This window comes from Tribolium castaneum, chromosome 4, assembly GCF_031307605.1.
Source record: "Tribolium castaneum strain GA2 chromosome 4, icTriCast1.1, whole genome shotgun sequence".
Lineage (NCBI taxonomy): Eukaryota > Metazoa > Arthropoda > Insecta > Coleoptera > Tenebrionidae > Tribolium > Tribolium castaneum.
The window spans coordinates 6,810,491-6,826,238 of NC_087397.1; the positions used below are offsets into that span (position 1 = coordinate 6,810,491).

General features: G+C 33.2%; 1 protein-coding gene across 3 annotated transcripts; it reads right to left on the bottom strand.

Moving 5' to 3' along the window:
* Window positions 1-4,284: 4,284 nt before the first annotated feature.
* Ftz (fushi tarazu) lies at window positions 4,285-13,888 on the bottom strand. 3 transcript variants are annotated; one of them, XM_064355977.1, is made up of 5 exons: window positions 13,339-13,888; window positions 8,800-9,152; window positions 8,557-8,733; window positions 7,775-8,506; window positions 4,285-4,570 (listed from the first exon to the last, which is right to left on the bottom strand). In XM_064355977.1, exons 2-4 carry the CDS (start codon window positions 9,080-9,082, stop codon window positions 8,160-8,162), a joined length of 807 nt encoding a protein of 268 aa, XP_064212047.1. In that variant the 5' UTR covers window positions 9,083-9,152; window positions 13,339-13,888; the 3' UTR covers window positions 4,285-4,570; window positions 7,775-8,159.
* Between the last annotated feature and the right edge of the window lie 1,860 nt (window positions 13,889-15,748).

Below are 15,748 nucleotides of genomic sequence, written 5' to 3' on the forward strand. Positions count from 1 at the left end.
AAATAGGATCACACATACTGTCCTTGTTGAATAAAAAATAGAGTGACACGTAAATATTTGACTAGACATTCAATGTAAAGTGTCTATTCTATTAAAAACTAAAATTTGTTTTACATATGTGATGCTAACCACTAATAAATCATTTTTTTTTTTGGTTAAACCGCCAATTATTTTTTCATGTATTCAGAATGAGAAAAAAAATAATATCGTCAAAGAGTAATTAAATTTGAAGATTTGGTTTAAACATTTTCTCGCTTCCAGTAACGACAAATCTGCAATTTTATAATCGCAGGACATTTCCCTGTCTGTAATAAAAGCCATATTACACAGAAGCCGCAAAGCCCGAAAATTCGCTTTTAACCATCGCCCCAGACAAATTAGTTTTTGTCCTCGGTTGCATAAAATGTCATTCATTAAGTATCCATTACTTAAATGTGTGCGAAATTTTAGTGCTTTTTAAAAAAGCACACATGTGCGTCCCTTTCACTATCATTACGATTTTTAAATAAAGAAGCATATAACCTTAGGAGGTTAATAATAGTAAAGGCTTCCAAATTGATATTATTATGATATTTTCGAGTCGGACATCAGCATCTAAAATGGAATTAATTCGGGGTTGGTCGGACTAACACACAATGGAATAATTAGAAATAACACATTAGGAGTTTTTTTGAAAAGATGTTGACAGTTGTGGAACTAATTTTGTTAGAAAAAGGGCTCAATATGTTACGCGGTATTTCGAATTGTTGTCATTATTAAAGTGGCTAATGGTCATTTCAAATTGCTGCAATTAGGATTTTTTCGGGCAGGTGCTACTATTCAAGTTGGTAGACCCGAGGCTTGAATTAAGTGCCAGAAAATTGACACGAATTTACATAAAATAATCAAAAGAGCAATTTTCGTACTTACCTCGAGATGGTTTTTAATCGGCGCCAAATTCAAACTGAAACCTCCTGGAGAGAATCTATTAATCATCATCGATACTCTTCGAGCTCTGGTATAAATCAAAATATTTACAAGCCGAGCAAATATACTCTTTCATCACATAAACCCTTGATAATGTCATGTGCTTAATCATCCCAGGCTTAAAATAGTTTCCCAAACAAAACTATTGTGTTTTTTCGGAAGCTCGCCAATTAGCAGTAATTAATTTTAATAAAATTAAACTCAGCGAAGGTGAGATTTGCGCGCAACCGCCACAATATATTATTCACGCAATTATGTGATTCATAATGTTTATAATTTATTCTAATGACAAGCGAGATGCATAACTCAAAGCGGCATATTTCGTTGCAATTCATGGGTTTGTCGGTAAATCCGGTATTTATATGGCAAAATAAACCACAACTCATTAATAAAACACTAATTAAGGCTGAAAATAGTACATCATATTCTTCTTCTGGACGTTATTAGGGACGCTAATTGGGGCATTATCACGGAAAAATTTCACTCGACGTTCTTGGGAATAAATCAGTGGGATTTTTAAGGAGACCAAGAAAATGCAAAAAAACTGTTAAGTGGGAAATTTTGTTGATTTTATCAGTGCTGAAATTAAGTGGCAGAAGAGCGACACTAGGAGCGCCCATGAAAAACGAAGCATCCAGATGAAACGTCAGGCCAACGCAACTACGCGGAACAGTGACTCGGAAAAATAACAAAAAATTAACAAGAGCTGTTAATCGCTATGCAATAACAAATACAATTTTCTGTTCTTTTTGAAAGACGTGGGTATCTTAGCATATTTACACTAAAATTAAAAATTCAGCATTATAATAAATATAATAAACGACATATAATAAGCGAGATTTTTTTGTGTCTACCATTTTTGACTTTAATTTCAATAGCTGCTATTGAAATTAACTGCAAATTAAATAAATAATATAACAAAAATGTAAATTGTGTCCAAAAAAGGCCGCCAGGAGCCACAAAAATTTTACCCTAACACACTGTTTATACTGCATTTATCTGCTAGTACACTTGCTGAATGCTAACTTGAAAGAGGTATGAGATGAATTTGTAAGGCGTTTTTTATCCTAAAAAACAGAAATTAATTTTTAAGCCTCAAAGTCACAAAAAGAGTGCACTAATGACGTCCATAAATACATCATTTATTACAAAAAATTCATTCATCTGTATATTAACATTATAACAACGAAATATTTATCATATTCTGGTATATAATTTCTAAAAAAAATCTGGTACATGCCTCAAGCTTTGTAAAATTTCTTGAATTTCTTACAAAGAAACATTCACTGGATGTGCACTACTTACTTATGTGTACATTTTTTAGTCAAATAAAACTGTTATTTTAATAAGTATAATCCCGTTTTTCTAACAGTGTTAAAATGTTAAATTATTTCACCGCGTGACCGAAAATATTGTAATTTTTGTCCTCATATGTAATTACGGTAACCTAAAGTATCATAGGTAAATACTCTGTTTTTTAAATAAGGTAAAAATATTAATAAAAATGTAAAATAGTAATTGTTTATAATTGTAACTATAAATGAAATTTGCTAAGTATTTATTTTTTAAGTGAAAAAATAATTTATTACAGTTAACTTTGAGAGGAAATACGACGTTGTCGTTTCAATAGTTTTGCAACAAAAAGTAATATTAGGTACCTACCATTCATTTTTAAGAAAGAACTAAAAAATTGTAAATAATTTAGTGTAATAGTATCTCTATACCAACCCCTAATTTTTTAATAATTACTTACTCGTAGTTCTAAGACAACGACATTAAAATAAAAAAATGTCATAGTTTCTTGAAAATATTCATCATTTGGTCTACTAGATAAAAAATACGAATAAGTGCGTCAAAAAATCAGTTTCGAGACAGGATGTTCGAAATAAGTAGTGGTTTCTGAAGTCACTACCAAGCGCCATCTATTATGTATTTTGGTACGGTTATTTTTTTAATTCAAATTCCAAAAAATATTGTACAAACCTCGTTGCGCGGAGACGTATTCGGCGCAGATAAAATCTCTTCTCGCACTTGTTTGGTAAATAACGATTACCTAACGAATTAAGTAAAAATTGTTTTCCAAGCATGCTAAGTTAACAATTTTTTTTTTGTAGTAAATAATAAAAAAATTAAAATATTTTCAAAATTTAGTTTTTATTGCTTGTGCAGGTTAAGCTAGTGCACTTATCGTAGAAAATCATTGGTTCTATGTCAACACCAACCCAAAACCTAACAATTCTTAGATGTTATTGCAAAGTAAGAATTCTTAGTTTCGTACTTTTTTTCGCTCTGTATGTAGGTACCCGTGTATGTGTGGAAGGTGTAGGTGGTACCTATTTGTAACCTATTTGACCTTAAAATACGAAATTGTCTTTTTGCCAATTTCTTTATAATAAATTCGAAATGACGTCTTTCCGAACTCCCTGACAAAAGTTATTTAAAGTTTACGTAAATTTTGCTACTTTTTTTGAAGACCTAGCAGAGATATGAATTATTCTTAATTAATAATTATTTATTATACTATGTACTACTTCAAAGTAGAATAATACCTACCTACCAAAATTTTTATATTTCCGTAAGATAGAAACGTTTTTTTTCATTTAATGCAGTAAAATAATTTCACTTTAAAAAATTACATTTGTTTAGGACAATTTTTTTAGAAAATAAGTTCGTCTATACCCGATCAATTACTGTAATATCAGAAAACCACTAACGATATGTAGAATTTTTCGCTTAAATAATTCTCATTTTTTGATAACGAGGCTAATTGTCTTTGTTTCAAGTATTTCAATAAGCTAAGGACAGAAAAATTTTAGTTGAAAGGCCGGTTATAAAATCATAGGTAAAGCTTCTTTGGGATTTTTTATTTGTGATAAAAATCTCCGAAAATTTTGTAGAAAAAAAAACAAATTAAGCTTAAATAAAATTTTCGTTTTACTGAAGTTTCGTGAAACCTCGGTAATTTTTTAAAGCTAGTTTGGTCACACCCCGGCCATCGGTGATTAGCCAATAAGCATGGTTAATCCGGTGATCCATTCGCAGTATTTGGTGGGAAAGAGTAAGTTTGAAAATGGCAGATCCATCTTGCGTTTGACAGGGTGGCCGGGTAATCCATCAGAGCTTGGTCCCAACTCTCTCCCTTCGCCCCTTGCTTTGTCCGACCCGCGACCCTCCTGTCAGGGTTAGTGGAACACGTCACTGAACCTATTATGTACCAATACACACCCCAACGCTGCATATTCACGGGCCGCACATCTGGTCTAATGGAAGTGCGCTGTTTCCAATATCTGAGAGGAATTGCCGCAAGAAAATTTCCAATAGTGGGTGAAAATTTATTCAAAAATAATTTACAATTTCTCGGCTAACTAGTTGCGAAACAATTTGGGGTGTATTGATGTTTGTTTGAGGCGGAACCATAAAGCGGAAAACCAAAAGGAAGATAAATATTCCATTACGGCTCACACATGATATATCGAACGGTGGACAATACAAACCATTAAGATAGTTCAATAACGATGATTAAGCTACCTCTCCCCCATTGAAAGATCGACCATTATCAGTCCATCACGAATCTGCTTCTTATCATGAAGGGCCACTTTCAGCTCTGGAACAAATCACAAATAAACTCGTCAAACGGGCGTCTTTACGAAAAATTTTTACCCATTTAATCGCTAGCCCGCAAGATGGATGATTTGTTTGTCCGGCCGACAAAAAGCCGCTCCTAATAATAATTTTAACGAAATAATTGACCTTTGTTTCCTCCCGACACCTGCTCTTAATGAGATTAAGCCAAAAAAATCGCAAAAAATCGCGAATGTTCACCTCAAAGGTCCAGTTTTCACTGCGTTCAACTGTCAGCCGTTATTGATGATGTTCGTCAGGCGAACGATTAAATATAAGGGTAGACATGCTTGTGCCGATATCTGATCACTTATATTGTAACCTATTTTTATGTTTGTTATGTTTTTATACGTGTTTACATTCTTCGGATATCAGCTTGGATGTTGTAAATATAAATATAGAAAAAATTCTTGACAGACTATTATTTATTGGAGACTTTTAACCCTCTGCTTGATATAATTGTGCTAATTGGAGTGATGTTACGAAATCTGATATGTCCGAATGGGTACGGGCAGGCACGAGGTATGCAAAGATGTGGGTCATAGGACTACACCCAAACAATGTGTGCATGCATGACAGACAACATGTGTTGCTTTAATAATACGGTTTTTGTTTTCAAGACTCACAATTACACCGCTCTCCACACTGCGCTCAAAAATACAAATTTTCAATTACTTCTCAAAAACCATTAACTTTAATGTCCTGTCTCAGGAGCGACTTAAATGAGAGCGCACCCCAAAACCATTTACCCTCAGGTCCCGGTGAGCTCGGCTTCGGAAAAATAAATATTTTTTTGTCTTTTAACGGAAAACTACTTTAAATATCTGTTAAGTATCAAAATGGACAAAAATAGCGTGAAAGCTATTATCGAAACAGACGTCTGGAAGCAGTTCAAGACATAAAAATTTAATACTGTTTTTCAATAAATAGATGTAGGTAGATGTATAATTCTGTATTTTGTCCATTTTTGAAATTTCCGATGGCAGATAAAATTCGCAACTATTTTTGAAGAAAAAGTTCAAAAAAAATTAAATAATATACATAGGTACAAAAACAGTGTAATAATAAAATAAAACAATAATAAAAAACATCTAGTGCAAGCCAAAATTAGCAACAAAATAAAAAAAAATGTAATATTGATGTTAATCCTTTGTTAAATGAAAATACAATTATGTTTTAGAGGTAGATTTAAATGGAAAGTTTTATAGCAAAACGTATCGAAATTTATTGTACCCTACAGTGTATTCCACGAATGGAAATAGTGACAAAAATGCTCTCTTAAGAGCATCTCTGTTTGATAATGGTTTATCAAGGGTGCATTTTTTGACGATGGTTTCACATCAAAAAGACACCAAAAAATAATTCCTGTGCATAAGAGTCAGAACAAAATTAAGGAAAAATCGATATTTGTTTAATTTTTAGAATAAACTTTGATAAAATGCGAATGAAATAATGTTTGTACAAACGTTATTCTATTATTAAAATATAATTCAGTTATCTGTTTTCAAATAAATATAAATATTTTTTTTGACATTCCTAGGTATTTTATCTTCGGCGCAAAAGCTCAGGAGGTAACAAAATTCCGACTGTACAGTTTATTGTTATTTAGTTATTTTTGCTTATTTTTTATTGTTTCTAATGACACATAAAACAAACAATGCTTGAATGTTGTTTCGCGCAATAATTGGGTATACAGAGTGTATCAGAAATACGTGTCTTAATTTTAACAGGTAACAGAGCTCAACAAATAAAACATCTTTTCTATTTGTAATTTTTGAATAAAAAAATCGTAAATTTACTTAAAATTTGAAAAGATAACATACTGACACATGTAACCGCCTGTGGGTACAAAAATAAAAGAGATAGAAACAGAAAATTTAAACAATTTAAAACAACAAAACAGTAAAAATTATGAACAAAAATTTTGCAAAATGTTATACAGAAAAGTTGTAGATATTTGATGAGTTTTATTACGTGGTGAAATTAACACATGTATTTCTGATACACACTGTATATAAAAAAAAGAATATTAAAGAAAATGTTTCTTTACTTAAAAGTAAAAAATTAAGTTTTTCAATCACAAGAGAATATTTTTTCTTACAGGTTAAAATTCTAGAATTTATAAAACCTTGACAGTTAGAATACTACGGCAGCTTTAGTTTCAAAAATAATAGCAAAGTAAGCGGCAAAATTAGTTTAATTAGTAATTAATAAAGTCGCTGCTTTGTACTTTGTAAAACCTAATTTAATGGATTAAATGAATAAACATTTAAATAAATGTAAACCACACAATAAATAAACCTAATATTTTCAATATTTTTTAAAGCTAGCAAATTAAAAAAATGAGCATAAAATGTGATACAAAGATTGTTTCTAAATGCCATTGAAAATAAAAAAAATAGTTTTTCGTAATTTATTTTAAATGCGAGAATATAGGTTCTTAAAAGCATCGGCAGTAAATTCCTATTGTTGTTTAATACAATAGATTCTCGTTTTAAAAGTGTTTACAAGTTTTAAGTGAATAAAAAAAAGATCGCTTCAAGTTCAAGTTCGAGTTCTGCAAAATTACATTTTACACAGCATTTTTTTTAAACATCAAAAATTTCATCGTTTTTGAAAACGTAAAATAGTAGGCACAATATAGTTTCATAACAACAAAAATTAACGTAATGGATAAGAAATTATTGTTTATTATAAACAACACCACGGTACAAATTTACTAGATTAATTCGGTATAAAATCTGCTTTTATTGTTTTGTAAATAAGTAGGTAATAAAAAAATTTGATTGGATCCTCAGCAGTTGCGAGTATCTTAAACACTTTAACCTTCAAGACAGTTATTATGCGCAACCGTAATCAGTTACAGTTATGATTAATGGTAATGATACTTAATTTCAATAATAAAAACTTCCAAATCCAGACAGAACCACAGACAAATCTCCTCTCTGCGCATCCTCAATTTCCCATCAATTTTCCGAAAAACCGGTAGAAAGTAATTATTCTCAAGGCCACAACTTCAGGTGCTGAAACCTCTAACCCAACACACGATAACCATCATCAAACTAATAAAATCAACACGTAGACAATTAAGCACGCTTTAAATAATTCCCGCATAAAAATTGATCCTTCAGATTCATCACGCGAAACCGATCTAATCTACCTACAAGTAACAAATAAGTCTACATACCGCAAACGTATCTATTTAGCCATCCAGCACTAAAAACAAAGCAAATTTATCAACACACCGCTTTCGGTTATCTTATTAGATCAGCCATGTTTGATGCTACAGATGCGCATGCTTACCTGAAATGCAGCTGCAAGCCCGAACCCCAACTTTCTCTCTTCGGAGGGATGAAACGAAATGCTGGAATCGGCGAATATCGCCTGTCATAATATTGAAAGGGTGGGTGTCTCAAGGGAGCCATAAAGGGTTAGCCGACGACTTATCCTTTTATTCAAACTCTCTATACACAAATTAACTACAATTAGTGACTTTCACGCAAAATAAACTAATCCACGTATTTACAATCAATTTTTTGATATTTGCTCCGGTTCGTGTCACGTAGGCGAATCTAAGGCGTTTCCGGGGGCCCCGGAATATTCCTAATTTGGGTCAAGGGTTTGGCACAGTCGTTCCTGTTCGCATCGTTCATTGAAGTCTCCGCTGGGTGAAGAGAGAGAAAGTCAAAAGTGGACGTTACACTCTGCTCGGTGAACTTTGTGTCCTTTTTCGCTTTCATTCGCCGATTTTGGAACCAAATTTTGATTTGGCGCTCAGTCAGACGCAAAGATTCGGCGATTTCGATTCGGCGGCGTCTTGTCAGATATTTGTTGAAATGAAACTCTTTCTCGAGCTCGAGGGTTTGGTAACGGGTGTAGGTCTGCCGCGTCCGTTTGTTTCCAGTGGCTGAGGAGTCACCTACAACATTTTTTAATTTTTGGATGAACACAAAAGTCGGGCTTTTGTACCGTGAGCTTTCATCCAAGGGTAGAAATTTGCGGGGGGTTCACTAACACTATTTTCCTCAGCACTGAAATTGTTGTTGTCGTATTGCTGGAAGTTTTCGTATTGATTGGGGGGAGTTTTCTTGGCTTGTGGTCGCGTTAACAGGGCACGTAAAGCGGGTGAATCATCGTTTTTCTTGTCTAATTTATTTTCATCGAGTTGGAGGCTTGTTTCATTAATTAGGGTTTTATTTTCGGGATAAATACCTTGCTGACAGGTGTCGTACTGACTCAGATGTTGGGTGAAGTCGTGATTTACCATCGGCGTGACGGAATTATCAAAATGGTTTAAATATGGTTGATTAATGGAAAACCTGCAGCTTTCGTAGATCGGTTCTTCCTTGACACGGTGGTACATTTCATTATTGTGGGTATAGTTCTGTTCGGTGTTTTGGTTTTTGTCACAGTCACTGGCCAAGAACGGGTTGGTTTTGTAGTTTTGGTAGAAGGAGTTTGTCCAATAGTCACTAAACTGAGCCGATAGATTCATCTTGCACTGCACTTCCAACTTGGTCAAAAATGGAATTGCGACTAAGTTGTCCTTGTCCAGGCACGTTCGGCTAAATGTTAACATTGTCAAGTATTCCCCCAAAAGTCGGGAGGGGTTGCGACCCCCTAAGGTTTGTCGCAGCTCTTTTATTTCGCCAGCTGCCCTGTGCAAGCACCCACCCCCGACCATTCGCCGCTTTTTCATCTTATTTATTGCCGTTATAGAATGTGATTCTTGTGACCTCGTGATACGGTCAGTCTTGGTACTACCTGCGTACCGTAAAAAATATAGGCCACGACGGACCTTCCGAGAACGTCCAACAAGCCATTATACGCTTTTACAACGCTCTGGAACAAATCTCCGACTTTACGTCGGGAAGTGATTTACAAGAGTTTAACGCTCACTTATGCTGATAGAGACGCTAGTTAAAAATTTCACAGGTCACAGTCTAACCTCATGTGTGACTTTCCCCTATGCAGAGCTTGCAACAATAGAGATGCGTGTGTGTACCAATATAATGAGATTCAGTAGTCGATAGCAGAACAGGAACCAATCACTATCGGCCCGATCGGGGCTATTGTTCCTGTGCACAGATCGGGGGGTGGTTTACCGTCACTTTTAATATATTCGCCCACTGTAGGGCATTTTTGGGTTGATTGCTTTTATTGCGATACAGCTATCAGACCGAATTATTTCATAACGCGACACCTATAATAGAATAAATGTTTTTTCGCTCCGCTGAGCAACAGTTCAAGAGCCCTTGCGGTGGTAATTTGCCTAATAAACCTTCTTCCCTTGCCTCGAGGGAGGAATCGCCTATACACAGGGAAAGGCACTTCTATAATTTTACTATTTGTGTTTATTTGAATCGCACGTATTTCAATTAACTAAATGTTATTTATTAGAAGAAAATGTAATTTTGGGCTAAGTAGACCGAAATATTTGATAAAAGTAATGCATTTATTTCTTTATTTCAATGCAAAATAATTTTGACGTAAAGAAATAGTTGCTTAAATCAATTTCACCTGATACTCTTTTCACGATACTCCTAAATTTGTTATCATAAAGTATATAAAGGTAATTGAAAATACATTCTACTTGTTATTGAAGTCTTTATTTGTTGTTTGTTTTAATTTTTACATGCAGTGTTATAAAATTAAACTAGATTTCAAAAATAGTTGTACTTCCAAATAGGTCATAGTGTGTAAAAATGACCTTTTAAATAAAATGTTCTAAATGTACATTGCAGTAGAGATGGCACTGAACTAATTTTATAATCAAAATATAGAAATTTTTTGGAAAATTTTCTATGTACTCGTATCAATGTATACCGTTAATTTTTTATTAGATTGAAACTTTCTTTCAAAACAGTGTTTTTTACATTTTTTCATTGAAAAATTACTATTTATTAAGACAAACAATTTGATAATTTTATTAGAATTTTTTTTAAAGGAACCCCTCAAGTTATTGAAACAGTGAGATATCTTGTAGAATCAAATAAATTGAACCCAATAACATTTTTGTGTATTGAAAGTAGGTAAATGTTTTTTAAAATAAAAACTAAAGTTTTATTTAAAATTAAAAAAATTAAATTAAAAATTAAAAAAAATTATTGTTTCAATAAACACAAATAAATAAAACTCAATAAACAAATACATATTTCCTTGTCCATATTCCGTCTAAATTCCACATTAGAAGTATTGGAAGTTCTAATAATCATAATCATCTAAAAATTTATATAATAATTTATATTTATATAATTATAAATTAATAATTGGTTAGTTCTTAATTATTGAAAATATTTTCAACACAGCGACACTTTCGGTTATCCCGGAAGTCGTTATCATCTTTCTAATTTTAAATAAAAAACAGTTTTCTACTACATTTTTGGATTATTTGAGTTATTTTTAAGTAAGTTTTTATCAAATTTTCCTATACCTCAAAATAATTAGAATATTTTGAAAAGTATTCGATTCACATCTTAGACTTCAAAAGTCGATAACTCTGCCGTTTTTAAAAAATTTGTAATCATTTTTGGCTTCAAAACAGAATGTTTAGATTTTTTATTGGTGTTTACATTTCCCATTTGAAAAAATTAACTTATAGCTTGTAGAAATTGTCCAAAAATAACGTTAAGATTTTAGAGTTCGTAAACCTTTTTTTCAGTTTTGATTACACTGAAGGAAAGACATAAGCTTTCCTATTTGACATTCCAAATACGGTTTCTAAAACTCTAGAAATGGCAGAGATATCGATTTTTGAATGAAAAATGCAAATATAAAATTTTTCAAAAAATCCTGAATATTTCGAAAAGGGCTAAATTTTGATATAAAAAAGCTGATAAGAATCTTTTTGAAATAACTCAAAAAATTCAAAAACTCATAAAAAACATATCTTCACACTTAAAATAAAAAAGTTGATAGCGAATTCCGGTATAACCAGAAGTGCTGCTATTTAAAAATATTTTGGTTCAACAGCGACCAACGAGATATGGCTGTTCATTAATTTTCATATAAATACCATTATCAAAACTTTCAGTATGTCTAATGTGGACAACGGAACAGTCTGTATAGAAACATCAAATTTCTTTGAACTAAATAATTTTTTTTTCTGTGTACAAATGAACCAAAACCGTGTGTTTTCTTATTGAAGGATCGCTCGGTCCTTGGAATTATCGATTAAAATAAAACATCCCTTGGTGCATGTTTACGCGCGCATTTTGCCGGTGAGGGAGGAAAGTGAGTTCAGAAACCGTCATTTTGTGAAACATCTCGTTAATCATCGTGCCGGCCCTCGCTGTCAATCATTGTTGGGTGAAATTCGGTGCGCAACATTTAGCGATCATTCCGGGTGTTAATAGATTGCATCAGACGACAGGATTGTTTAAACTCGACTTATACATCGATCATCACGAAAGATCGCCGCTTTACGACCCCCAAACCGTAAAATTTTACCGTAAATGTTTACAAGTGTTGATTTACGACATAACTGCGTTTCAAAAGAAACGGAAAGTAACCCTTTTGCGACGTGGGTCGGACGTCATGGGGATGGGTTTGAAGAATCGTCGGCTATGCAGGCGTGGGTGTGATTGTGGAGTATATGCGGATTTTTAATTGAGGAAAAGTCGGTCGCTTGGGGTCAGATGTGCCAGAAATTGATATTTAAAACATGACGGCATGGAAAATTAATTAATATTATTGTGAGGAGATTGATGGAATATCATGAATAATGACGTCATGACAGTTTGTGGATAAAATATATAATTTTCTTGACCGAATCGTTATTAATGACTTTGCCCTAATCATATACAGCAACTGTATACCCATACATTCATAACTCACACTAACACCGGCCACTTGGACGCATGATGTATTGTGCGATAGCCTATTTGTAATAAATTGCGCGAGCGCTGGATCTACATTTTATTAACTATTTACAAACGTTCAACCATCACCGCTCAATCAATTACACTGGTTAAAAAATCATTTTACAATTCTTTTACTCGCTGATAACTAACATATTTGTCTATCACGTCTAGTTTTTTTTAATATTTTCACCAAGAGTTTTGAGAATTTGCTTTTGGCATTTGTTGTTTCTTTAATAACATAATTGTTAAAGTAAATGTAGATTAAGCCCAGAAAACTTGTGTTTTGTTTGTGGTAAAATTATCCTAATAAAACTTGGGAAACTTAAGCGATCAAAAAGTAAACGTTCTATAAAGCGCCATTTTTGATTTTACATGAGAAATTCACAGACGACTAGATGAGAATCATTTGAAAACACATTGTACTTTAGAATGAATATTTAAAAAACTTGACGTTCTAATTTTTTCGACTTCAATATTAGAATTAGGGTTAATTATTATTCTACTGAAACACATTGGTAAAAAAACGTTGTAAATTAGTGTTATTGTTCCGAATTATTTTTTGTATTTGATGTTCTGTCTGATTTTTCCTTTACATTGCAAAGAGTTTCGTTGGAGTTTAGGTTTTTTTGTTGGCATTGTGTGATTAACACATCATAGCGACTCCACACAGTGGAAAAATCAATCCGGCGAGCCAATAATAAATGACAAAAATCGTCCATCCATACCAGTAGGTTATTGTCGGATTGTCGAGGGACGCCGGGGGTGAGGTGCGAGGGCGATCCGACAGGGCGGCTGAGAGAAAACAACCCGACTGTTGACGTTGATGGATTATATTTCGTACAAATGCCAAATTGTGAAAAGAAGAGTAGACGAACGGTAAAGCGCATACCGTGGAGCTGTAGACGAGCGCCTAACCACTTCCAGATCAATTATCGGCGAAATAATTGGGAAAGAGTTGGGGTCAGGGCGGCAAACTCTTTACTTCATTACTCATATTCGCACACTCATGGCGGAGCTTGACTGGCCATCAATGACAGGCTTAGTTAAGCAAGTGACATGAGTGACAGCTGGTATGGCCGCCGGTGTTAGTTGAAATTCAGGAGGATTACTTGCAACTATTCGAAGAGATGCCGACCAACGGGAGCACCGAGCTCAGAAATGATAAGCGATTTTCTCAAACGGATGGAGCGACATGAGAATCGAACAACAATAAGGAGATAAGCGATTTTTCTGATATGGGACGGCTAGCTCAACATGCGGGGCTTCCTCATTCCGATTGTTCTTTTGCTGACTTCTAACACCAGGACGTCTTCTTCGTTTTGCTCGACTGCATTCCTAACGCAACCACAAAGAGGCACTCGCACTTTTATGAAGAAGTTCAAATTTTCTGATCGCGCGAACGGTCATACGAAATATCTGTTCAATAAACAAAGAAATCATTGGCGGCTCAAGGTCTAAACCTATTGTTTTGTTCCGATATTTTCTAGCAGAAATCCGCTTACAAAGCTACTAAAAGTGACAGTTTTAACTGTTTTTAAACGACTGTTTCTACATTATCTTATTTTACTTTTAGTTATTTAAGTTAATTTAACCAATAAAAATTTGAAAAAACTTCTTGTATGCCACTCAAAGTGTAGTAAATTTTAATACTCTTTCTGTAAACTGACCCTAACAAACCTTATATCGGAGAGAGTTTACCATCGCTTTTTATTTGTAAAAAATCTTTTTTTTTTACAAAATTTGACTGAAAGAGTCATTTGTAACGCATAAAGTCTCAAGTACTACCTACAGAAATCTAAATACGAGTAGATATTATGAGACGAAACGATTAACTTGACTATCTGTACCCATAACTTTGGTGGAGCGGAGTAGAAGGCTAATTGGTTAAAGTTCGGAAATTTTTAGTACAATTTTTGATATTTTTTTACATTATTTATATGTCTATCCGCTTATAACTTTTTATTTGTCTCGTGTTCAGTATAGCCGTTTTTTATTTTATTGCTTTGTCGAGCTAAGAATTGTTTCATCTAGTGACATAATAGAACGAACGAGAACCGAGACCTTCTATTTTTACGTCGTAACACATCCTAGTACTTAAATATCCGTAGTCTTGACTCTTAATCTGTATCCTGTTCTAAACCTTTAGTAAAACACATTTTTTTAGCAAACAGGATAGATTATTTAAATTACTGACATTTTTTCAAAGTTTGATTTGTTTGAAATGGAATTTATATCAATAAAATAGCCCACCGGAATACGTTAGGTATTTTGTTGCTTGATTTTCCTTAAGAGAAGTACTTTATACCGAACATTTATGACGTACCTACTCGTATTTAAAAAGTCTTTTTTATTGTTTTTACGTGACTTTTCTAAGATACTTCCGAAAAGTTCTAAAATTTTTTAAAAATAATGTTTTTCCGATATGTAACGTATTTTATTCAATTATAATAAAACAAATAGTTAACCAAGTTTTCATTTATCAGCAAAAACATTCAAAGAGAGCACTTATACGTAAAAAAAATAAAAAAAAATGTTATTGTAGCAACGTTTTCTTTGTACATCAATAAATTTTTACGATTACCCCATACCGAAGCTAATCACTTAGGCAAACTTATTGTGTGATTTATTGCAGACAAGCTGTAGTCTTTTAGACGAACCGATCAGTATCGTAAATATTTTCGAGTCACCCTTGTCAAAACATTTTATCGGAAGGGTTGCTTACTTTATTTGTTGTAAAACTTTATGGTGTACAAAGAAAACGTAGCTAGAATACAAGCAGCTTTAAAATTTGAATTCAAGACAGAACTGATGTCGTTTGTCTTTGAAACACTTTTAATCTCTAGGCCTTTTAAATACTTATTTTTTGTTAGTATCATTTTAAGCTAACTTTCTAAAATCAACATGTTTTAAATTAATTTTTTCACTATTTTAAAACCCGCTTTCGTAGCGTCGTGTTTGAAATTAAATGTTCCATCAAAAAAATTTTGAGTAACACTTATGCGAAAACGCTTACAGTACTCATGTGTGTGTAAGTATGCAACTCGCTTACGCTCGTTGCTTAACGACAGCCCTCGAACTTTAAGCTTGTGTTTTCGCACTCGTATTATTAATTACTATAAAAATATGGTATTGTTTTTACAGAATCTTAAGTATTGTTTATTAATTCATGCTAGGAGCAATTTAGCATTTCGATTAATCTCGTGCCAGACGAGCCGCCACTGCAAGTACAATACCCCGTGATTAATAGTATGAACTACATTTTTACTGGCGAGATCAGATTCCAGAATGTTTGACAACGT

Excerpts from the sequence above, each read along its gene's own strand:
- Ftz (XM_064355976.1), bottom strand. The coding sequence starts at position 9,082 with ATGAATCTATCGGCTCAGTTTAGTGACTATTGGACAAACTCCTTCTAC. Across the intron at positions 8,507-8,556 it reads CCCTTGGATGAAAGCTCACG|GTGACTCCTCAGCCACTGGA; the intron begins GTACAAAAGCCC and ends AAAATGTTGTAG.